At 35.9% G+C, this 26,313-nt stretch overlaps 1 protein-coding gene across 2 annotated transcripts; it reads left to right on the plus strand.

The window, feature by feature from the left end:
• Nucleotides 1–1,211: 1,211 nt before the first annotated feature.
• LOC119774949 (cadherin-related family member 1) lies at nucleotides 1,212–25,543 on the plus strand. 2 transcript variants are annotated; one of them, XM_038272738.1, is made up of 17 exons: nucleotides 1,212–1,472; nucleotides 1,912–2,007; nucleotides 3,428–3,573; nucleotides 3,665–3,715; nucleotides 4,308–4,397; nucleotides 4,501–4,587; nucleotides 5,976–6,092; nucleotides 7,515–7,658; nucleotides 7,745–7,823; nucleotides 7,976–8,076; nucleotides 8,473–8,676; nucleotides 8,967–9,119; nucleotides 11,156–11,320; nucleotides 13,558–13,625; nucleotides 15,799–16,027; nucleotides 21,646–21,900; nucleotides 23,952–25,543. In XM_038272738.1, the coding sequence occupies exons 1-17, from the start codon at nucleotides 1,412–1,414 to the stop codon at nucleotides 24,492–24,494; spliced, it is 2,589 nt and encodes an 862-aa protein (XP_038128666.1). In that variant the 5' UTR covers nucleotides 1,212–1,411; the 3' UTR covers nucleotides 24,495–25,543. The 2 variants fall into 2 exon arrangements, with proteins under 2 accessions (XP_038128666.1, XP_038128668.1); XM_038272740.1 differs by lacking the exon at nucleotides 23,952–25,543 and adding an exon at nucleotides 22,242–22,541.
• Nucleotides 25,544–26,313: the final 770 nt, after the last annotated feature.

Genomic DNA, 26,313 nt, shown 5'->3' on the forward strand with positions numbered 1-26,313 from the left:
ATCAGCAGAGCAGACGCTGAATGCGCACTTTCATCTGGTTTGGTCTGCCGGCTTCCGTAGCGTCGTGAACGCGCAGACGCGCGCTTTCAGGAAATCCTATATAGTACTGTTTATGCTCTAAAAACATTCTAAAAGACTTCGTTTCGAGTAAATTCTGGATGCTACCCACTCAGGACACTTGGAATACATTGGACGAGCAGTATGGAGGAATATTGACACGTTTTTTGTGGACTTTTATGGACCTTTCTGCCTGGGGCACCATAGACATCCATCATTTGAATGTCAGCAGACAGCAAGAAGCCTCCCAGATCTCCAGATGCATTTGAGATATCAAAAAAGTACTCCAGAGTGTTGTTCAGCATGGGGTTGAGTAGAAAATGAAGGCTAATCATGTTTTGGGTGTACTATTCCTTTAAAGTTTTAAAAATGTTCTTTTACTCCCGAGTCTTCAACCTATTGCATGATTCCAACAGGGGCTGATTTGACATGTTTTAACATTTTCTTGTAAAACATTTTAGTCTTAGACACCTTTTATTGTCATTTTCTATACACATACTCATAACATTTCCATTCCTTAAAGTACAGCAGTGATGAAATGTACACAGTGTGGGAGAAAAAAACATGGTGCAAAAAAAAAAAAAACGCGTTGATATGGAAGTTCAGAGCATTAGATACGTATATATGGCGCAAATATGCAGTGTTTCGTTTTGGTGTTATCAGTGTGATACAGAGTCTGTGACATGTTTAAGAGTTTTCACAACAGTTCAGCAATCAGATGGCGGTGGGGACGAAGCTGTTTGGGAATGAGGGCAGCAGGGAGAACAGTCTATATGTTTTATATGTCTTAGTTGCATTTACCTTGAATACTCTTACATGTTTGTCTTTTAATTAGAGTCTAAGGTACAGCATGTTGGTCTGGGTTTTTGTTACCATTTAAGTTCTTTATACATAAAGTGGTAAGTTATATTTGATTTAAATGTGGCATAAACATAAACCTCAGTAAAAACAGCTTGCTTACTTTCTTTCTTCTCTCTGTTTTTAAACATGTGAAACCCAGATGCACCTGATCATTAACACCAGTAACTGAATTAGCAGTAATCCCTATTGCAGGCGATCCATGTACAGATTGTCACGTGTGTGTAGAAGTGTCATTTTCACACCACGACGTGTGAAAACCTTAACTCCCTTCTCTCTATTTGTTGTCTTCCTAGATAGTTTGGAACACTAGCAGTGAGGCAGAAGGTGCCTGTGGAGGGAAGGGATGCGTCACTGGATTAGTGCCTGAGAATCTGCCCCAGCCGCTCCTCTCTGAGCCTGCTGAGACGTCTCCAGAAGGGCAAGACACTCAACGCTCGCTTTACCTCCACCTAGCCTTCCATATGAGCCAGCCAAGCCTTAGAGCCGCACCAGGATGAAGAAATACAAGAAAACACATGCATTCCTGTTTGTCCTGCTGCTACACCACAGTTTGGGTAAGACTGTTATTTTCCTTATGCGTGTGTCAGTAAATCTGTGTGCAGTTAAGACTTCTTCCCTTGCTCTTATCTGCTTAATCCTCTAACATAAAGACTGCATCTCTGTCACTGAGGGAGCTGTTCATACAACTTGAATTTCATTTTTCACATTTTAAGTTTAAGTTCTTACAATGAAAGTTGAAATCATAGATAGATAGATAGATAGATAGATAGATAGATAGATAGATAGATAGATAGATAGATAGATAGATAGATAGATAGATAGATAGATAGATAGATGTACATATATGAACAAAACCACTCCTATATTCTTCTTATCATTAATTCCTTTAACACTATACTAACGTCTTTATAATTTATCCTAATAATGCCTTATGAAGTGAAGGAGGTTTCTATTTTTAACTTAGAGCATCTTTTTATTTGTCTTGGCATAAAGGGCAATCAGACTATGCTCCATATTTCTTTGACAATGGCCCTAGCAGCTCAAGTGGGAATATGGCCTTGTTCAGCATCTCTGAGGATACACCTGTCGGTATGTCAAATGTGTTTTTTTTTTTCCCTTTCTTTTATTTTTAATGACCTTCTCTGCTTTTTTTGTGTTAGGATCTGATGTTTATCACAAATCTTATGATGTTATGCGTCAAAAGAAATTCAATGCACATTATTAAGCTATTACGTGTGACATTTCTGGAATATGTAATGGGGCATCAGCTAATCACCGTAATACCTTTTGGATTGTGACGTGTATGAAAGCCTTGCAGGAAGATAACAATATAGTCCCTTGTGAGATTGTTCACACTGCAATGTGGAGTAAGGAGGAATGGTAGAGCTGAAGGAACTGAGACATGATCTGCAACCTTTTTTTCCTTTTATATTTAGCCCTTTATACTCTGATACCCATAAATAAAAACCCTGTTTAAACAATTGCCATGAGGGGTTATTCATGAATACAGGGTTAGCTTACAGGACTATTACCCGAGTTTTTAATAAGTTATGGAGCTATATCTAATCGGATTTCAGCAAATGGTGCAGCATAACAGAAAGCTTCAAAGTCAAAAGCACCAGTTGATCACATGAAGAACAGTTGAAGTCATCGGATGAGAGAATCTGCACATTAGACAACTATTAGTGAATTCTGTGAGGTCCCCTCTACAGTTTGTCCCAAGCAATGCAGGCGAGGTAGCAGAAATGTTTACTACTTCAGTCTACATGTCAAATATACATGCGTTCCTATTATGAAACATGGTAGCGGCAGCATCATGCAGTGAGACAGAAGAATACTACGGTAGAATCATTTAGATCAGGGTTCACCAACATGGTGTCCGCGGGCACCAAGGGGCCCTAAAGGACCATATGGGGGACCTCAGAGTCTTCTAAACTAGAAAAACTCACCACAAATCTTATTTTATTCTGTTCCCCTTCTTTTGTAATCATTTATAGAGCATTTCAAAATGACAGTGTCTAAAATTAAATAAAATAAACAATAAAAATGTGCTTATAATGTACGAGGTTAAGGTGAAAGCTGACCCTTGCAGTTCATGGGTCAATATTGGTTTGTGACCCATGATTTTGATCAAAATATATAAATATATCTTATAAATAACCTACAGTAAATTTTAAACTGATTAAAAAAGGTTAATTTACAACCACATTTAGGCTGACAGAGTTTGCACTGTTTTACAGAACATAATGGGTTAAGCTGGTTACTGTCAGTGCGGGGAAAGGTGGATCTAGAAAGTGATTGACTCAGAGGGTTTAAATCTACACAAACAAATTTTTTCAATTTTCTATTATTTAAAAAGTATGAAAGAATGTGACAAAGCTCAATGGGTAGCTTTACCTATAGAACTGTATAGGTGTTGCCTGAACTGACCTAACCTCTTATTAAATGACTGGGAACTTTGAGTTATGTTTTTATGTTTATATTTCCTCCTGTGTTGGGTGGTTGACAGGAACACAGGTATACATCCTGAACGGCACAGATCCAGAGGGGGATCCTGTACGCTACGGCCTAACATTTGAAATAGGCTCCACTGAGTATTTCAGGGTTGAACCCAAATCAGGAAATGTTACTTTAATTCAGGAGCTAAACAGAGAGGTGAGGCTGTTGAGAAAGATACTTTATAACACACGTAATATTTAATTAACTGATTCAGCTCATGTTAACTATATAATTCTTCTGTTTCCAGAAACAAGATGAAATCTCAGTGACTGTCAGCATAACAGATGGACGTAATAAAGTAAGGTTTTACTCATTTGGCTTTGTAGATGTTGCTTGTTAATGATTAATGCTTTCAACCAACAGCTGTAGGTCTGGGACCTGTAATGTGTCATAATAACACCTAATATGAGTTCTCACAATTTTCACCAGAAAGTATATGTAGAGTAATAAGTGATTATGGTACTAATCTGCTATATTTATGAAAGAGATAGAAAGAGATGTATTAAATTGCTTAAAATTGGTATAAATGTTATAAAATGCTGATTCTTGTTTACAACATTGCAAACTATATTAGAAATTAAAGTTTTATCTATCTATTTGAAATGTTTTTTTTACTGAATCTATTAAGTTCTATTCTACTTCTATTATTTACTTTTCTATATTTTAGATATACACTTAAACTCAGTGAGTCTAACAACTTTATTTCTATTTCTAAAATGCATTATTTTGATTCTGCTCAAATAAAGGGCAAAACACTTATTTTAAGTTTTTAACTTGTTAACTTGTGCAGAATGAAAGAAAACAACTGAAAACTTAATTTTGTAAAAAAAAAAAAAAAAGAAGAATGGCGGCAGTATAGAATTAAACATTTGTATCTTTATTGTTAACAGGTTGTTGAGACTGTAAGAGTGTTTGTGACAGACGCCAATGACGAGCCTCCAGAGTTTCAAAATCTGCCTTTTATTGTTGATGTTCCAGAGGTAATGTGTCTTAATAAATACAAGTTCTAATGATCAGTTTTGTATGTAAAAAAAAAACCTAAGTATGAAAATAAGGTTTAATGTTGTCCTGTGTCTTTTTTAGGACACTACACCAGGAAGTAGTATTTACAGAGTCCATGCTGTAGATAAAGACCTGGGTTCAGGAGGCAGTGTCTCATATTACCTACAGGTAATTAAATGAGATACTTGTTCTCGTCGTTCTCAATTATAAGCAAAATTTAATCATTTCTGTTGGAAATCAGCTTTTCAGGCCTGGTACAGATTTATTTTATTCCACCAAAGCATGCGGCTAAAGTGGGGAGAAACAATTCCCTTCAAACAAATTAAATTATGGAGAAAAATTGGAAGAAAATCTCACCACATTTTGGGCAGCCATTTAAATAGACCAGCTGTGGGTTAAAATAATGAGACTAGGGCGATTATTTGTTTGTTTTTTATTTTTTTATAGTAAATGCAAAATGTTTATATATATTTTTTACAATTGTGATATAGGTACCGCTCTAAGGGGGTTGCTTTGTCACCTAAAGGGATATATTACTGTCTCTATCCTCCAGTAAATGATTAATCGATTACTAAATTAGTTGACGTTTATTTCAATATTTGAATAATTATGATTAATCAGATTTATTGTTTCAGCCTGAAATGAGAGGGAAACATGCATAAACGCATTGATCTAGGGAAAAAGTATTGTGGAAACAACCAGATGAATATCCACAATGCTTTATATCAATAGCTTGATCCAAGAAAGCAACACAATTTAACAAAAGAAATACTGATGCAGGATTACCTTTTATGGAGGGGAAAAAACAAAGATTGCAAAGATTTTTTTTAAAAATAAAATAAAAAAAAGTTTCCTTAAAGTTTTTATGCTATTTAAATAAAAGGAAACTGCCACATCTTCCATATGTACTCTCATATTAATTTGATTTAAAAAAGCTCTAATCTTTTCAACTGTAACATGGAAGCTTTTATGTACACATAAAGTAACCCAATATGACTTCTACAGCTGACACATTACAAATTAGGCCTTTCTGATACTTGATATACAAATTCTGACTAAAATTTGTAATGAAATCCTACTTTCGGAAGCCTCATTTTAAGGTACTTTTAAACAATTTCTTTAAAAAATGTATCACTATTTTCTATTTTTTTTGCATTTAGTTATGTTTTTCGTTGATTTTAAAATCTGCAACATTCTTTAGCATATGGTGATGCTAGAAGCTGGTCTGATTTAAACCTAACATCCAGGGTTAGGAACAGAGGTCATGATGAGAGCTGTGCTGCCATGTGGAGAGAGAAAAAGGGCAATCAAGTGATGGGACAGCAACAGAGAGAAAGATTAATCACATTGCGAAGAGAACAGTCTGGAAACGGTGTTACTTTAGTGGATTAAATTTCAATTACATTTGAGCAACGCAGCAAGGGCTTTATAGAAGCTTAGATTTAGTGTCGGCCCAAAAACAGACCGACTGCAGTGTTTGTTATTGTTTATTGCCAAATCAAACTGGAAACAATGGTCTCTCACAGTAGCCTGATTTCTTCTCATTAAATCTTCAGAGTTCCCCTTTTGCCAAGTTCACTATTGACGGACACAGCGGGATCCTGAGAGTAAAACCTGGCGAGATTCTGGACTATGAGACCACACCAACACATTTTGTTACAGTGGTTGCAAAGGTGAGGGATTCTTTTCACTGGGCTTACAGTTGTTCAGAGGTCCAGCTCTATAGCTGCAGCAAGAAACTCTGCTGCAGTAACTAAGGTTTGGCTTGAAGACTAAACCAGCAGTAAATGTGTTTAGAAGTCCCAAGAGTTCCTCTGCAAAAGAAAACTAACCAAAAGAACCATTTTGTGGATGTTTATTCTAAAGCTCCCGTTTAGTCGTAATTAAAAAATACAGGAATAAATGTTGTTGTTTTTTCGTATATATATAATTACCTCACTTTCAAAAATACTGTAAAAGCTAAGTCAGATCTATTTACGCTCTTAATGTGAGTGTTTTGTGTGCATGGAGGGCTCTAATTAGTCAGTTCTGACTGAAGTAACGTCAGACATTAATAAAGAAAAATAAAATAATCTTAATGCAAGACACTATAATTTTCACAATTATCTTTTATATAAAATAGGTTTCAAAATGTATTTACTACTTTATTTTTCAACATGAGGCAACTCAATTAAATAAATACATGAATAACACCCAGACCTCGCCTTAGATATCAACTTTGACAAGAGGTCAGGATAAAAAATTTCTTTTGCAAAAGAGCCTTTTAGAAGAAAACAAAAAAACAATTGAAGATGAATGACAGTAAAGGTAGTTTGCATAGTTCCAGGCCTTTATAGAGATGTTGCAAGAAAGTTTACCAACTTAGTAAATATTTCAAAAAATGAATAATGAATTTAGAAATTATTCTAATGCAACCAGTAATGAACTTTTCTAAACATAAATATTCTCTCTCTTTTAGAGAACGTAGACTTTTCCTTCTTTTTTATTATTGTTACGTCAGAAGTTTGTAACTAAGGAGCATTAGAACTATTACCCTCTGATTTACCTCAACTCTACAGTGAGTTAGTATTGTTATGGCGCGAGCCGTTCCTCTGGTTCCTTAACATCGCTGTTTTAGAGCTTCTAATTGGTGCTGATTGCAAGTGGAGTCAGCTTGTCAGTGTCTCCAAGATGAAATAAGATCCAGTTTAAGATGCACCATTTTTTCTCACTAGGCTAGCCCAATCTTTCTGTCTCTTCCCCTTTTTCTCACTCTCCTCTCCAACTAGTTATGATTTTTTTGTTAAATATATCCCGTTTTAAGTTATCCCATGCGTTGCTTCCCTTTAATTTGTTGTGATCCAAAAGCCAGACCATACCAAATTGGGGGCTTGTCTGGGATTTAAACCTGGGACCTCTTGCACCTCAATTTGTTATGGTCTGGATTTTGGACTATAACAAATATTAAGAGGAGTTTGTGGTCACATCAGTAACTCATGGTCTCCATAAATTTCAGGTTTAATGCCTTGATAATTTTACTCATAACTTTTAGTTTGTATTATTAAGAAAATAATTAATGTGTAGTTATTGTTTGTTGGATTGACTTTTTTTGTTAGGATGGAGGTGGAAAGTACAAAGGAAAGCATCAGGTGCTGACTTCCACCGCCACTGTAACCATCAATGTTCTAGATGCCCAAGACATGCCGCCATCTTTTGTGGGAACCCCATACTTTGGATACATCTATGAAGTCTCAGTCCCTGTAAGATCTTCTTTCTTCATTGTCCAGCTGTAATATTTACAGTGTTGTTCCACCTTTTCATACATATTATTTTCTGGAAATTGCAGGATTCTGAAATATACACAGTTTCTGCTAAAGATGGGGATCAAGGCAACCCCAACCCCATTCATTATTCTATTCTGAACGGTAAAAAAAAAAAAAATTACTAAATATTTTACAAGTTGAGCTTCTTTTTGTTGAAAATGAAAAAAGAAGTGTATTGTACTGTATAATCATTTTAAACTCTTTATCTGATACTTCAGCTGACACAACATGTTCATCCCAATTTTGCTTTTCAGGCAGTGATGGTGTTTTTGACATAAATAGCACCAGTGGATGCATCTATCTAACAACTCCTCCATATCTGCTAAAAAATGAACTCTATGAAATTAGAGTAAAGGTAATCTTTTATGTTTTAATTCTTCTTACAATCAATTATTGGGGTTAAATCTCTTCCAAGACATATAGCACATTGCAAAACCTCAACTTAGCTGAATTAAAACATTTTTGACTTTTAATGAATCTCAAACTTTGATGTATTTTGGTGCCATCTTACAGTGCATGACTAACAGATATATAGAAACAAAGTCAAAATAAAATGATCAAATGTTTTTTTTTTTATCTGCAAGAGTGGCATGCATATGCTATTTAAATGTAATGCATGATTTCAGCAATATAAGCTTTAGATTAAATGCTTTTTAATAAAATGTGAAACAATATGGCAACTTCTAGGGATCTAAATACTTATGCAAGGCCCAGTACAAATAGAGCATGTCCTGCATGTGTTCGTGTCCAGGCATCTGAAGTTGGGCCCGACAATCAGCTGTTGGACTATGATGTTACCACGGTGACTGTCCGGGTGGTGGATCTTAACAACCATCCTCCGACATTTTATGGAGAAAATGGACCCCAGAGCAAGTTTGAGGTCACCATGTATGAGCATCCTCCTGCTGGGGAGATCCTCAGAGGCTTTAAGATCACCGTCAATGACTCTGATCAGGTGATAATCTCATCAATTGATTGCATTAATTCCTATTCATTATTCCCTATGATGGATACTTAAGATGGATATTTCCCTGTCAGATAAAATAATACCACTTTGAACAGCATTACATAAATATCTGCCAAGCATTTCAAGTACATCCTTGTTATGCAACAAACGGTATTTAGGAAATCTGTTTGCTATCATGATTTTCCTCCATGTCACGTAACCTAACCCTAATTACCATCTTATACCAGGGTTTTGTTAAGCAGGAATTAATATTCACTGGATGATTTTGCCTGTTCTAGGGAGCAAATGCTAAATTTAAACTGAGACTGGTGGGGCCCAGCCGAGTACTTCGAGTGGTTCCCCAGACAGTTTTGAATGAAGCTCAGGTGACCATCATTGTGGAGGACGCATCTGGCATAGACTATGAAAAGGGACCGACCCTATCTTTTAAGGTAAAATCTCCTATTTAGTAAACACTGCATTATTATTAGGGATGACATGGAAATTGTGCTCCTGCTAAAGGAGATTATGTTTTGTTTTAATCTAGTTCTGGCAAGTCATGTGGTTTGAAGGGGACACTGCTGCTGACCTTTCTGAAAAGCTTTTTTTATTTTCCGGATTTTTCTTCTGTGACTTTAAGACATCACCATAAAACAGGTGTCTATAGTAACTGGCTAATTTGACCAGCCTAGCTCAAAGTAAAACATGCACAAGCCCATCTCTCCTTGTGCACGTTGTGTTGAAAAGTTGCTGTTTGCATCGCTCATACAAGATTTCCTAAAGAAAATTTGCAATATTTCCACTATGTCAGACTCACCACTGGTTAGTGAAAATGGGGACAAACACGTAGGACGACCCTTTGTAAACATATCACCAGAATGACAATTAGGAAGACCACTTATTTTGATGATCCACCTGAAAATCTCCACTATACCTTTAAAGCTACAGTGTGTAATAATTACAGGGATATACAGTCAGAAATGTAATATATTATACATAACTATGTTATTTATCATCATCTACGAGCTCAGCCTCTTAACCTTAATATTTGCGTTGCCTTAGAATTCGTTATTTATAATTACATAGGAGCGGGTCTCGCAGCCATGGAGGCAGACATCTTTGCGCTACGGCAGCGCAGAGCCAACAAACTAGCGATTGCGAGATCACCCATTACGCTCGAAAGTAACTACGGGAAGTTGAGAGAGATGAACTGAGACGGTACTGAACACACAGACTAATGAAATACTATCTGTAAAATTATCTACGTAAACAAACCTCATCACTTGAGAAGGTAGGTGATGCGGACGTCGTGGAAGACATTTTGTCCCGTAACGCTCGCCGTACTGTTGGGGGGGAGAAGCGGTGGGGGGGGATGTTCATGTTGCTGCGGTCTGCAGTCTGAACGTTAGATGTCGCTGAAAATTACACACTGTAGCTTTAAGACAAGAATTAAAATCTAAAAATTAAAATAGAATGTGAAAAGAGCTGTTGTATATAACAAAAAAACTATATTTGAATAAAAATAATAGATAAATCAAATAGAACTCATCCAATGTTGTGGTTAATAAACATATTTTTCCAAAGTGATTAGATTTTTCTACTGTTCTCACAAAAAATAGCTCTAAACCAATTTCAACATCAAAATTTAATGTGAAATAAATTCAACCTTTTTAGCACTTACAATATCTCAATTAGAATTTTCCATTTTTTGTATGATGTCACGTAATCAAATAAAGGCCCCATGGCTCTGAAAAAGAGCCGCTCCAGAGCATTACAAATCCCCTACCATTCTTAAAAGTGAGTGGGAAGTATTTTTCTATCAGTCATCGAATATATAAAACACTTTGTTGGCATATTATTTTTGTTATGAATGTTTGACCCAAAAGATGTCACTCCACTGTATCTCTGAAGTACTTTCTTTATCTCCCTTGCATCCTCAAGATAAAGCCTAGAAGCTAATTGTTTTGGAATAGAAAGAAATCCATAGAAACTTTGATTAATTTAAGAAAAAAAAGAATTTCTTAAAGTAAAGAATGCTTCAGCTACCTTTATTTTAAAGACATTTTTGGTATCACTTACAATCATACCACAAGGGATTTTAAAACAAAGCAATTATTTCTCTCTATGAGATTTTCTTTCCTGCATTAAATCCATGTTTTTATATTCTGTTTGTAAATTTTTCATCATGACATTATGCTGCTGCAGTGAAAATAAAAGACATGAAATACATTTTAACTCAACATTTTTATCAAGACTTTTTATCAATTCAATTGGAGCCTAAATAAGCATTAAAAGTAAAATTGATTTTAAGTAAATTAAAGATTAATGCTGCTGCAGGTATTTAATTTCTCCATTACCATAGTTTCATGATGATATACATTTTGACAACCTTATAATATAAATTTTTTATTATGCCAAAGATGTGGTGATATTTTATCCTTAGCTATAAAGCATTTCATTACATCCCATTTTTTGTTTCTTATTTAAGTTGCTGGCGGTAGAGATTGACACTCCTGAGCGTTTCAGTGCAACAGCTGACATAGTGATCAACTTGCTGGATACAAATGACAACGTTCCCGTTTTCACGTCTGAGTATTACATCGTCAGAGTGCCCGAGAACTCCCCTGGAGGTTCCAGTGTTGTGTCCGTCACAGTGAGTCCATTGTTAATTAAACTCTCTTTACACAAGCAAAGTGATTGATAACCCAATTCTTCTTTGATACATGTAAGATTAGATAAGATTATCTTAGCTCCACACTGAGGATGGATGACTATATTAATAGTGCTCACATTTATTTTCTGCTGTCTGTCATAGTTTTTTTATGGCTCCTACATTTAAGCCAACAGCTCAAGAAAATTACTTATTTTTCTCCAAGGCTTATCATGCTTTTCCATTTCCACATACTCTCTCAATATGCTAGAATCCATCAAGTTTACAGGAGATTTTATCCAGAAAAGCAGTATTAACAGATAAAGACCAAAGTAACAAAATAAAATGAGATTGCTCTTGTTGTTTTAGTTTTTTTATTGCAGCGGATAAAATGCATAACAAGGATAATGATATGAATTTAATGTTTATTGACTTAAAAAAAAAGCCTTTTTCAGCATAGACTATAGGTTTATGACAAAAATAGGGTAAATGCTGTTAGAGGAATAACATTTTCTTAGATAAAAGTCTGCCTTCTTTACAAATGACAGTTTCTTTCGACATTGCTTTTGGTGCACTATACCATGGATGCACTAAGCCTGGATGTTTTATATAACAGAGGGATAACATGCTTTCATCAATAAAAATATTAGACTACCTTAGTCATCAGAAGCAATGGTTATGCAATCAAGTACTAACTCCTTTGTGTATTATGTGATGAAAGCAAACGGAAAGGAAACATAGAAAGGCTAAAAGGCTTTCTCTGCTGAATATAGGCTTACTCTGATAAATTTTGAACTTTTAGGTTAATTTAAATGGAAATGGAATGTTATAAAAACATGGTTAAAAAGTAGGAAAATATTAAATGAGAGCAGAACAATATTTGTTGTGTTATTATAATTGATTTATTTATATTAAAAGAGTGAAAAATTGGATTATGGACAAAAAAATCTATGTTAACCTTTAGTACTTTAATAATAACACAAAATTATTTAAAAAGGGTATTTTCCCCCTTTAAAATTGACTTAAAAATAGTCTTTTCAAATCGCTGTTTAACGCATTGAAGAAACCTACTAGCCAAACAAAATATTACGAGGCAACTCCGCTTCTTCTTAATTGATGCATCTGCCACATTTCTTTAAAAGCAGAGTTAAATTTCAGTTGCCAGATTCAGGCTGCATTGCTGCCGATCATGTAGATCAAAAAAAATATTTTAGTCTGATAATCATTTATTTAGCATGATTTAAAAAGAGACTCCTGATCTGAAGTAAAGAAGAACAAAAAATGTCAGGATTACAAATTCCCACCAAGTCTCTTGGAGTCCACACAATCACCATGATCTAGAGATGGAAAAAAATGTAAGGCAGTGGTTATTCTCCCCAACAGTGGTACTTCCATAATAACCCTAAAAGCTACCTTACCCAACTGTTAAACGTGGTAATATTGGCATTGTCAGATGTATTTGTCTATACATTTATGTGTTGCTGCATTCTGCTGAAAAAATGAAAATCTCTGGCCAGGACTTTGTGACCTTAACCTTAAGTGTAATAAGGTTATCCAGGAAGGTAATTATCCAAGGCAGACTATTTAGTGCACCCCTGAACAGAGGCATGGCCCTAAACAGAGTGTTAATGCTCATAAGCTTGTGACTGAAATTAAACATTTATGCAAAAAATTTGGACACACCTGCTCATTTAAAATGTGAGATAGCACAGTCAGTTTCTGCAAATGCCTGATAACTGTTGTTGCCTGAGAACGACACACACAGTCATTAGGTTTTATTGGCATTTATTTACATTTCACTTGGACATTTTTACCTCCTATAAATGAAATCATAGCTTACTGCTTTCTTCATTTATTACAGCAAGGTTGGAAAGTGTTTTTAACATTTAGTTGTGAAAAGAGCTAATCAAATCATCTGTAAGGCAGTAACTACTTGTTCTGAACATTCTGCCTACTTCAACTTGTACTCAGCAGTTGTTTAAAGTTCAAAAAACCTATTAAAATCTGTTTTTAAAATTATACTAAGAAGTCAAAATATCTTTTTTATTAAGTAAAAGTAACAATGGATGTTTAAAAAATACCACAGTTGATGCCATGTTCTTTCAATCATAACAAATACTATGTTGGGCTACAACATAGCATTCAAATTAGGCTATAAAAAACTTAATTTTGTCTATAGTTTAAAAATTGTTGTGATTTCCATAAAGCATTTTATGGAAAGCCTTTTTTTTTTTTTTTAGGCAAATGATCCAGACTCTGGTTCCTGGGGCGAAGTCAAATACACGATTTATGGATCAGGATCCGATTTGTAAGTTAAAACCTTTTTACTCCTGCCAGTTTATATATTCACAAATACAAAGCCATTCTGATTCCCACATAAATCTGCGAAGGATTAAAAGAAATGTTTGAAGGTGAAGAGTTTTTGTGAAGCCTGACAACAGCAGTACTGGTCAGAATTAACCTTTTCGCAAAGAGTAAAACAACAAATGGTGTATTTATTAGGCCCCTCTGCTGCTCAAACAGCTTATTCCAAAATGGCTGCAAGATAACTGCTAATCTTCTAATTGGATTGGAAGGTTAAAAATAACCATCCTGGCCCCATCTCACATAGACAGAGCCAATTAACATGCAATGTGACAGCTGGAGCCACAGAAAACCGTTGCTTTGAAAAGCTAGGAAGCAAAAGGAAAAGTGAGAATTTATGCTTGTCTGCTGACAGCAACATTAATTGCGTGAAAGTTTTCAGTTTCAAAGCAACCTGTGAATTTTTTTTAACTAAAAAGACACAGTAAGTCAACAAGATAAAATGGGAGAAAGCCCAACGAAAATATTGCTCATATTCATTTGATAAAGTTAAATATTAACGGGAATGATGATACTTATATATATACAGAAAACATAATTGTATAGATAGATAGATAGATAGATAGATAGATAGATAGATAGATAGATAGATAGATAGATAGATAGATAGATAGATAGATAGATAGATAGATAGATAGATAGATAGATAGATAGATAGATAGATAGATAGAGGGGGACATAGCAGCGAATGGACTAATCAGCTGATGTGGTGCAGGTGTGGATAGGAGTTAAGTAGAAGGGAGCTAGGGGAAAGGAGACCGGCACAGGGGGACAACAGAGAGTAGCTTAAAAAAAACACAAAATAAATAATAAAACACAGCTTAAATATAACACAAATCGGAAAAGAAACCAATGACCAACAAAACAGTATGACATAAATAACTGAAAACACAGAAAGAAACTTAAACAGAAGTTCAAAAGGGAAGAAACTTAACAGATGAGACATATTTAAGTTTGACTGATCAGGATAATTGCTTTATCCTCAAACAAAATCTTTAAAATCCAGAACTTAAAAGTTAGAGACATCGAGTTGAATCAGCAGGATTATACAGACCAGATTAACAATTTCTATCTGTTTGAAGCTTCTTCGCAATATAAACCAGTGTAACCTGTTAATTCAAGAGAGGGACTTGATTATATAGATTTCTAATTAAGGAAGACAGTTGATTGCAAAAATGGGAAATTAAACAATTCCTCAATTAATTGAAATTACTTTCTCTAACAGTACATTTTTTTCTTGCTTATTTGAAAAGCAACCTAGAAAAGTTTTTTCCTTTCGTCCCTGAACCTTTCAACACTTTGTCACCGTATAAACAAACTTCAGACCATTCTGGGGGAAATCATACATGGGTTACATAATTAAAATGTATGGCTGTCATATGCATCTTAATGCATTTTATATTAAAACTCTTTACATGAAATCTCAGGAAAAAATTTGTGTTTATTTGGGAGATTGCAACTTTGCATAAAGTGGATTTCAAACTAATTTAAAATAAATTACACGAGCTGCCTAATGAGGATTTTGGTAAATGAGTAAATAATAACAGACCATAAGGACCTAAGGAATTGTGAGGCAGGTCATTTATGTGGCCCCAGAAGCATAGACCACCATGTCATAAAAAATAGTAGCTCCAAACTTCAGGCTGCTCACCTGCAAGCCTCCAGAAATGATAGAGACTCCTGGGTTGGGGCTGAAACATATTATTGAGTACTGAGTAAAAATCTGGTTCCCTTCAATTTAAGCTTGTTGACTCTAATAATGAGGTGCTACATTGGAATGGTCAAAAAATGCTAGTAAAACACATTCAAGTTTGCAGTTGCTTGGTATCAAAATTTAATACAGCTAAAAGAGTGATATAACAAAATCTATTAATTTGGTCTTTCACATAAAAAAACATACTGTATACTTGTTATTGAAGCTCCGATTGTAATATTGAATAAAGATAATCAAGTTTAAATGGTATTAATCATTTATAAACTGCACAATTCAGAAAAGCAATTCAGAAATCTCCTATCTTGCTAAATCTAACATTTTATACCTGGAACACTTGGTTTGCAATTGTTACACTAAACACAACATCTGTTGCATTGATTAATGGTTTAATTCGGCTTTTTAGATTTGCCATCCATCCATCCACGGGCCTTATCTTTACACAACCCTGGACCAGTCTGGATGCAGAGATGAGGTCAAAATACAACTTCTATGTAAAGGCAGAAGATTCAGAAGGCAAGTACAGCATTGCTGAAGTCTTTGTCAGCGTCCTTGACATGAATGACCATCCTCCGGAGTTTGATGAGGATTTTCAAGAGAAGACGATGATCATTGGGACACCCGTCAAAGTCCAGGTAAATTATGCTAATTATTTAATACATATATACACCTAATGAAATTGACATTAAGTGTTTGTTTTTAGTTTGTTTCGTTATTTCCAAGTTTACTTTCTTTTTTAGATAATGTACAATAAAGTCATTATATCCTAAAATGTTTATGTATTTGAAGGAATTCACAACACTGTGCACTCAGAGAACTTTCTTAGGAGCCTTTAGGAGAAACAGATCCTTCACCTGCAGCTCTTGTTATTTAAAAGTTCCAGATTAGTATAATTTAACCAAAATCAAACTCCTGGTGCTCCATTTAAGGAAAGTGGGATCAAACTATTCTGATTAGAGATCAGCTGATCAGTTGACCTGACTCTAAGTTTAGTCAGCCCAGATTTCAGGGTGAGCACAAGTATTTAAATGCCCTGATCAATGGAACATAGAAACATAATCCACCATTGCAACGGTAGGTAATAAGAAGCCTCAAAGTACGCAAACAAAACTTAATATTAATGACACCATATGGAGATTACAAAAACATAAAAAAAAAACAATGCTGCTCATATTTCAAAATTAGATTTAATGTGGCAGAAGAGATATTTTATAGAGAATTAGAATTGTATCCTCAACACTAAACTTATGTAACATAACAAAATAATGTGTGTGTTTGTGTGCTTGTGAAATATGCATCTAGGTGTAACCCAGCGGGCACAAAACGGATGTAGTGGCAAATTAAGATAAGTTCAGTTAAATATTGTTCAATTATCAGCTATTGTTATGTTTAACCTTTAACAGCTCAATAATATAGCCCTGTTTAGCCTTATTCAACAAATATCATGAATGTGCCTGAAGTTAAACCTTGGCTAATGACTTAATATGAATAAGAGCAGACATGCACCTGAATTTTATACTTTTTATTGCCCTCGCTGTGAAATAGCTGGACAAGATGTATTTACAAGTAATATAAAACATGTTGCAAAGTAAAACCTAATATTCTTTATTTAGTGAGGGAGAAGTGAATGTGAATAACATTTATGCTTCCTGTTATGCCTGGAAATTCGAAATATAATGTATGATTAGATATTGCTTGACATCTCAAAATGTGACATACCAATTAATACCAATTATAGGTGCAGTTTGGTGTCGTTGATTGTTATTTATTCATCTTCTGAATTGGTAACAAGGAAATCTCAAAAAATCTCAAAACTGTGAGAGTGCATGTGTGAGTGTGTTTGTGTGTGTTGTTACATGTTTTTTTTTTTTATCTTTTTGCCTGCAAAGTTCAGTTATAATTTATAATTGAATAAAATTTCAGTCGTTTAATAGATAAAAGATTTCATGAGTGCTTCGGTCCCAGTTTGGATTCAAGTCCCTGCACAGCAGGAAGGGAAATAAAGGAAGATGCCTTGCAGAAATTGTGATGGGTCTAATAGGCACTTGAGCTGTATGTTAAAAGTTCAACGTTGTATCCCTGGAGGATTGCAAAAAATACTCAAAAAATATTTCTCGATTGTGTCATATGAGTGTTATGAGGCTAAAGTTTTATTCAGATTTGTTATTGACCCTGGCGGAAAAAAATCTATGCTCAGAAATATATTAATTCATATTGAAAATACATCAATTGGCGGGCTGTAATGAGCATTTGCTCTTCTACGACCACAGGTTCCTGCACTTATGGCTTCCCAGATCCGATAAATATAAAGAAAATCGGTCTGCTATCACCCTAAAAGTTAGTATCGGAGTTTATCAGCCTGCATCTAAAATCTGGGTATAGGTTAAGATTTTGCTTAAATTCGCTTCTGTTTACAGTTTATAGTTTATTAAACCTTTTCTCTCATCCCACAATACAAAATAAGTAATCAAAGTATGCATGATTTGGGCGTATTGAGTCAACATTGGTGTCGGTCAATACTCTAAGCTGTGATATTGGTATCATAAGTGAAAAAGTGGTGTTGGTACACCAGGTGTGTTCTTTACTACCTCAACCATTTATAATGCTATTCTTGTCTGATCTCAGCTCAGATGTGTTACAGACTTAGGACAACTTCAGGAAGGCCTGCTAACGACCAGAGTTGCTTCAGTAATTTATGTGAAAAACATTTCCTGGCAGTATGGCTATTCTGCTTTCTGAAATGAAAAATCCAGGGTATGCAGGAATTTAATCCGGACCCTATTTCGAGTTCTAACTTATCCCACTTTTAGAAACAGGGCCCAGGCTTCCAATTTTAGGTAAAAAAAGGCATTTTCCTGGCAATCTTGTAAGAGCTTCCTGATTTATGAAGATCAACAAAACTGCCTCACTTTAATATCAGGTCCTCTTTTCCAATTGAAAAGTGCATTCAAGAAATGAGTAAGCATTAAAAAAAGTATTTTATTAACAAATGAGATAGAGCATTTATTAATTTTGCAAGGGGAACATTTGCAGTCTTGTGCCAATGTTTTGCCTTTTCTGGTCACATAGGATTTCAGTAACTATTTAAGAAGCACAGGGAGAGATTCTCTCAGACAAAGAACACAGTTTTTCCACAAACAGAAGGATAGTTAAAATAACCTTGAATTAAAGCAGTTCAGCTTCTTACCAAAACTTTTAATTCTGAAGAACAGCTTTTATGGCATCAGTAAGATTAGACTCACATCTAGCCTTGTTTAGCTAGTGTTCTACTTGACCTAATACTTTTGCCCAATAGAGGAAACAAAACGAGCTCAAAATCACAGTTTTTAATCGGGGTCCTAACGGGAATGGAGGATAAAATAGTTTTTCCCATCACAGTCAAAAAATCACAGACTAAATTTAACTTCCCAAAACCCACCGGGTCACGAGTTTACAAATAATAACTCAGAATGCATGAACATTACACTGTAAAATGTTTACCAATATATACATGTTATCTCATTGCAAAGCTTAGATTCTCCACAATTCAACCACCTAGTTCATTTTTTGGACATAGCGAGCACCAAAGCACAATTATAGCAGCATGTCGAAATGTACCATGATAAAGCAGCCACAACAAGCAAGCATGTCTTTATTACTGCTGTTCAAAAAAAGACTAATTATTTACGAGAATAAAAAAAAAAAAATTTTTAGTCTTTCTTGAACTGATGCAGCTTGGGTTTGATGCAGCTTGGGTGTTTTACTCACCCAATTTTCATGTATATATTCAGACACTAGAAGGTGTTAGCTTTCAAATAATGTACAGTGGGGCAAAAAAGTATTTAGTCAGCCACCAATAGTGCAAGTTCTCCCACTTAAAAAGATGAGAGAGGCCGGTAAATTTCATCATAGATATACCTCAACTATGAGAGACAAAATGAGAAAAAAAATCCAGAAAATCACATTGTCTGATTTTTTAAGAATTTATTTGCAAAATATGGTGGAAAATAAGTATTTGGTCAATAACAAAAGTTCATCTCAATACTTTGTTATATACCCTTTGTTGGCAATGACAGAGATCAAACGTTTTCTGTAAGTCTTCACAAGGTTTTCACACACTGTTGCTGGTATTTTGGCCCATTCCTCCATGCAGATGATGTTCTGCAGATGAGCAGTGATGTTCTGGGGCTGTCGCTGGGCAACACAGACTTTCAACTCCCTCCAAAGATTTTCTATGGGGTTGAGATCTGGAGACTGGCTAGGCCACTCCAGGACCTTGAAATGCTTCTTACGAAGCCACTCCTTCGTTACCCGGGCGGTGTGTTTGGGATCATTGCCATGCTGAAAGACCCAGCCACGTTTCATCTTCAATGCCCTTGCTGATGGAAGGAGGTTTTCACTCCTTCCATCAGCAAGGCCATTCATTCTTTCCTTCACAAGGATCAGTCGTCCTGGTCCCTTAGCAGAAAACAGCCCCAAAGCATGATGTTTCCACCCCCATGCTTCACTGTAGGTATGGTGTTCTTTGGATGCAACTCAGCATTCTCTCTCCTCCAAACATGACGAGTAGAGTTTTTACCAAAAAGTTCTACTTTGGTTTCATCTGACCATATGATATTCTCCCAGTCATTGTCTGGATCATCCAAATGCTCTCTAGCAAACTTGAGACGGGCCTTGACATGTACTGGCTTAAGCAGGGGGACACGTCTGGCACTGCCGGATTTGAGTCCCTGGCGGCGTTGTGTGTTACTGATGGTAGCCTTTGTAACTTTTGCCCCAGCTCTCTGAAGGTCATTCACTAGGTCCCCCCGTGTGGTTCTGGGATTTTTACTCACCGTTCTTGTGATCATTTTGACCCCACGGGGTGAGATCTTGCGTGGAGCCCCAGATCGAGGAAGATTATCAGTCGTCTTGTATGTTTTCCATTTTCCAATAATTGATCCCACAGTTGATTTCTTCACACCAAGCTGTTTACCTATTGCAGATTCAGACTTCCCAGCCTGGTGCAGGTCTATAATTTTGTTCCTGGTGTCCTTTGACAGCTCTCTAGTTTTGGCTATGGTGGAGTTTAGAGTGTGACTGTTTGAGGTTGTGGACAGGTGTCTTTTATACTGATAACGGGTTCAAACAGGTGCCATTAATGAAGGTAACGAGTGGAGGACAGAGGAGCCTCTTACAGAAGAAGTTACAGGTCTGTGAGAGCCAGAAATCTTGCTTGTTTGTAACTGACCAAATATTTATTTTCCACCATATTTTGCAAATAAATTCTTTAAAAATCAGACAATGTGATTTTCTGGATTTTTTTTTCTCATTTTGTCTCTCATAGTTGAGGTATATCTATGATGAAAATTACTGGCCTCTCTCATCTTTTTGAGTGGGAGAACTTGCTCTATTGGTGGCTGACTAAATACTTTTTTGCCCCACTGTATCACAGATATAATTTGGGCTTACAGTTCCTCAGTTATGTGCTTTTCCATTTGGGTATGCAAAATAGGTGAATTTCCCAGAAATGAGGTGGATATTAAGTGGTTTAATATGTGGCAAGACTATTTGATCCTTATACACGCTCTCGACTACACACTCTCGTACTCATTTGATGTGCAAAATTTGTAGTAAGTTACCCCAAAAGACTCCCTGTGGTTAGATATTAGACTGAGGTACAGGATGTTAGAGCTGTAAAAAAAAATAACCCAGTAAGTCAAGAAAGTGTTTTATTAAAAACTACCGTGATTCATAATTCCTGTGCACTGTGTTTATTCTTGGACTAAGAGAAGAGTCTTAGCACTGGTCTCTGTAACCCGTTCTCTGCCTTATATAAATGAAAGTGTTAGTCTTTTTTTTTTTTTTTTTTTTTTTAAGAGCTGTTCCTTTGGAGGATTTCTTAAAACTATGAGATCACTTCTGAGGGTAAAAGAGCCAGGAAGGTCTGCAGAGGTGTGTGAATGCAGGCATGGAGTGCAGTCCCTTTTTACATAGCCATAATTGTAACAAAAAGAGGGTCCTTAAGTAATAGGCCAGTGGGGCTAAGTATAAATATGTACCTTAGTTTTCTTTTGATATTGAAATAATAAACAGTTTTTTTTTTTACAGCAGCTTTACAGTTATAGGATCCTTTATGTTGGTTTAGTACGATCCGCTACAAAAATATTCAGGTTTTTGCTTGTGACATTGTAGAGTGATATTATTATTATAACATTTGTCCTGTAATTCACCTCTTACTAAAAGCAAAGAAAACCCATAAACTTATTTTCCCTCCACCTGTTCAATAATACAGGCCGTGGATGAGGATGCAGAGTCTCCCAATAATGTCATTGAGTACTCTATCATGACCGCTGATCCGGACAACGCATTTGACATCAATGCAGACACTGGAGAGATCCAGCTCAAGCCTTTTATCAAGTCTATGGAGATTGTGCAGAATATCACCAAGCAGAAGGACTGCAAGTGGTCTCTGGTGGTCCAGGCCAGGGACAGAGGATCTCCATCCTTCAGCACAACTGCTGTGGTGAACATCGACATCACAGAGGCGGTAAGGCTTTTGTTCTAAATCACAGCATGTTTCCACTGTCTCCCATTGCATGCCTGAGCTGTAGATTTAAACTATTTAATTAAAAGCAAAAGACATCCTTGCCATGCTGCTGCTTTTGTCTTACCATGCCCTGTCCGCCAACTCCATCTGTTTTGCAACATTTTTTTGTCTTGCTATATGTACAATATAAATAGGAACTGAAAGCTATGTATCCTTAAAGGTTCAAAGCCATTAAACATGTGTTTTTTTCCCCCTAATCCACCATGTTTTCATAATACATTCATTTTGTAGCCCTTCATGTTTTTGGCTTTGTTTCTGTGTTGTGGTCGTGCTTTTTCCAGATCAAAGGTCGAGTGGTTTCATACTTCATGGGCCTTAGCAAGCGTCCGCTGACGGTTTTTGGGATTTGTTCCAGCTTTATCACATCCCTAATTTTACTGACCATCTGCATATCCACAATTCTGTACTGTAACGCAGTGAAAAAGTCCAGAATCAACCCTGAGAGTAACTATATCAAAGTGATCCGCAGAATGAAGTGAGGCAGAACTGGTACTTCAAGATTCGGCTCCAGACATTGGTGTCTGTTCTATGGAGTACTCCAACAGTTTTTTTTTATGTTTATTTTTTATTGTTATATATATATATATATATATCCATTATTACAAAAAACTTGAAACTATATTATTTTTTAACATTTTATTTTTGTTTACCTGTGAGCTCAATATTTTCTCGAAAAGAACATGACTTCATAAAGTTATTTTATTTGTTTATTTTTGCAGATGTGCACAAATGTGTTGAGCCTTAAAAATATTACCTTTCATCACATTAATCTCATACTGAAAACATCAGAAAAATATAGCTTTTAATTTAAGATTAATTAATAATTCACAGGAAAAAAAAGGATGTAAGAAATGATTTGCTTTTAATGCATTTCATAGTGAAAGAATCAAAACAAGGGATAGAAATTCCTGCAACTTTTTTTTATCCCTCAAAATGGGGACCTTTTGAAAATGTGTGATTTATTAAAGTCAGATTTAGATTAAGCTTTCCAGAGACAGTCAGCCAATTGTATTTTGCAGAAAGTATTAGATATATTCAAAAACATCTCCTATACATTTTAAAGTATGATGGAGTAGCTGTGATGCTGTGGGCCTATTTCTCTTCTATTTCAAAAGGTCTTGATGAATTATCTTAGAGTCCTTGTCATTATGAACTACTAGGAATGCCACAAAATAAAAATAAAAAGGCCAGTGGCCTTTGCTGGAAGCCAAAAATAAGTAATAAATATGACTTTTAAAAGGATAATGATCCATAAAATTGGAGTAAATGAAAATAAAAAATTCAGAAAAGTTGCAGGCTGTTGCAGTGTGGTCTGAATCCTACAGAAAACGAAGGATGAGCTAAAGAGGAGATAGGACCCATAAGATCGCTTTAACCTTGTAATAACTAAGAGTATTATTTTGGCAAAGGAGGGTTCAAAGTATTGAATTCAGGAGAATCAAGGATTATGCCACTTGTAATTTTGTTGAACTTGATTAATATGAAATTCTTCCCTCTTAGTCCATCACCATACTTATTAAAAGTTGCATTTTTCCATAGTTTTTTTCAGTATGAGATTATGCAACGTAAATCAAAACAAACTTTGTTTTAAATTTCTTTGCACATATTTATTAGGGTTTGCAGCAGATTTGTCCACATCTGTCTCCATCTCCTAATATAAACACCTCGTTTTTGGTATAAAAGGATCCATGGTTCATGTTTGTGTCAGTCATTCAGAGAAAAGCCCCATAGCAGTGCACTGTCAGACGCATTCCCAGCACCTAGTTCTAGCTCTAGGCTTTGAATCAGCAGTTTCATGCAGTAGACCAGAGTAAACATAGATAATGGAGTGAGTGAGAACCTGTTGTTTGATTTGCATGATAGACATTTTGCCTGGGCCTTCTCTGTCAGTGCTTTGCAGCATCCATCTTTTATGCCTTCTTGCTCTGTAAGAATGCTTTATCAAGTATTTGATTCAGATTCAACCTTATTATATTTGTCCTCTTTTACAGACTCCTCTCAAGGGGCCTATGGCAGCATTTTTAATGAAAAGTAGGGACAATCCTCTCAGAGCTTTAGGCCTGGTTTCGTTTATCATTCTTGTACTGGTAGGAGTGACAGTGTTAATCTCTACAGTAATGTACATGCGAAACTCAAAGTCAAACAGAATCATGCCAGTGCGACGCATCATAAAGAGGCGACCCAGGGATGGGCAGACTTGGAAATTCAAGATTCCTGTCATCAAGTTGTCCAGCCCAGCAGAGAAGTTCCTCATCAGCGACCCGGAAAGCAGCCCCTCACAGGAAACCAGCAGCCCAAGGCTGAAACCCCCACCTCCTATCGCTCCTTTCCTGCCCCCTCCACCTCCAGCTAACATTCGGGCTAATGAGCGGCCCCGGGCGGTCCCAACCATATCTGGTGCACTGACTTCCAAAGCTCTGAAGAAAACAAAGTCTTGTCGCCGCAAAGAGGGAAACATCAGCTCTGCATTGGTGTCTGAGCTTAAGATGAAGCTGGAGCAAAAGATTAATGAGAATAACCAAGGGTTGTATTAAATGGAACTGCAAAAACATCTGGTTTAAGGTTGCTCAGTCCATTTATTAATGGCACATTGTATTTATCTTAAATGCAGTCATTGTCATGATTGGTAAAAGGACCTATCTTTGGATTTATTCATTTTAAAGATATGTACTTCTAAACAGGAGACATCAAGGAAGTAGGCTGTACTGCATCCTCCATTGCTGTAGTTGTAAAAAAGCCTGAAGAGAGCTTGGTTCAGTGGTGTAGTTGCAGATAAATCACCAAATTGCCATCTCGAGGAAGATTATGTGATCTTAACAGCAAGAAGCACTACTGCAAATTTTCCTGGGGGAGGATTACTTAGGAAGACTTAGTCTCAATGCATCTTGAAAAGTTTAATGCTTCAAAACCTGCATTGTTTAGCACAGAAATTTTCACCAGATCAGTCCAATTACAGAAAAAAGTTCTCGCTCTGTGGAACATGCAGCTAAACAATATGGTGAAATTTTACAATGAAGTGCTACAGGACCTGTGTATTGATATTTTTACTGTTACATCAGCTGCTTCAAAACTGAGAAGTTGCTCCTTTTTATTAAGACAATGTGCCACTGTAGAAACATGAGCCTGCTTGAGTAATTCTAGAAGAAAAGCTTTTATATAAATGTATATGCATCCATTTTAAATGTATAGCATTTTATTGTTTCAGACATATAGCTAAGAGGAGTCCAATTATAAGTGGGAAGCTGTTAAAAGATAATTGCATGCTTGAAAATGTTACGCTACATCAATACTGGTGGGAGATTTTTAATTGTAAAATAGATATTTATCTGAAGCATATTTTTAAAACGTTTAGAATCAACATAAGTATACTTTCCACCTCATTCTCAGATGCCTTTGAAGATAGGCAGAGAACATCTTATTGCTGTGATCATAACTTGTATCTAATTAGATCTTAACTTATATTTGTTTTAAATAAGTTGAGATAAACGGAATATAATACATATGAATTCAACTTGCCTGGTCCTTTGAATATATTTGTATTGTCTTTGTACTGTCTTGATTTTAAATAAATATTTAAACATAATTTAATCTCTTTGTTGCCTTTTTTGAGGCTGGTCTATCGTTTAATTTATAAAAATCTATGTTTGATTATATTGTGGATCATAGTACATTTTAGGGAGGTAACATCTAGTTTGTTTAAGTTTCTATGCTAATGGCAAATTTGATAATTTTTTGAGAGAAAAAAAAATCCTGCAATTTAAAAGCAACTTGTCTTTTACTGTGTTGGGGCTTTTTTTAGAGAACACATGTAAATGTTTTCTTCTTTACGTCACTGCAGAATGTGACCTAAAGAGTTGACAGTATGAGTTATTATAAATGATTCTTCAGGCCTATATAAAGCGCTTAACACTATCATTGCTACAAGCGGGGCTCCCCTCTTGAAATACTGACTGTGTAAATTGGGAGAAGATGAACCATCGTTGGACAGGTAATGTGACCTGGAAGAACCTGGGTCCCTGGTCCGACCTAGTGGCTCTTCACTGGAGCTCAGCCGGTTCGCAATCCGGCCTGACCCGGCAATGCTCTCCCGAGAGCAGCAGCCTTTCTCATGCCCTCTGAGGTGAACCTAGACAGCTAGTGCAGTCCCAAATCAAAAGACGTGGGAGGTTGCCGGCTGACTGTTGACTCTTGCAACAGTTTTGCGGCGCTTGTGGCCACTAAGGGTAACCTCACAACAGCCAGATGCATGTCTCGCTCCGCCTAGCTCCACTCACATACATCTGGGAACCCGCCATAGGAATTGCCTTTACTGAAGGCTGGGCCTTATCAAAACTCCTTGCATATGATTGGATA

The sequence above is a fragment of the Cyprinodon tularosa genome, unplaced genomic scaffold (assembly GCF_016077235.1).
Source record: "Cyprinodon tularosa strain WSP-4 unplaced genomic scaffold, ASM1607723v1 ctg84, whole genome shotgun sequence".
NCBI classification, from domain to species: domain Eukaryota; kingdom Metazoa; phylum Chordata; class Actinopteri; order Cyprinodontiformes; family Cyprinodontidae; genus Cyprinodon; species Cyprinodon tularosa.

Coding starts and splice junctions, on each gene's coding strand:
- LOC119774949 (XM_038272738.1), top strand. CDS start 1,412: ATGAAGAAATACAAGAAAACACATGCATTCCTGTTTGTCCTGCTGCTA. Junction 9,120..11,155: donor GACCGACCCTATCTTTTAAG/GTAAAATCTCCT, acceptor TTCTTATTTAAG/TTGCTGGCGGTAGAGATTGA. Junction 16,028..21,645: donor GGACACCCGTCAAAGTCCAG/GTAAATTATGCT, acceptor TCAATAATACAG/GCCGTGGATGAGGATGCAGA.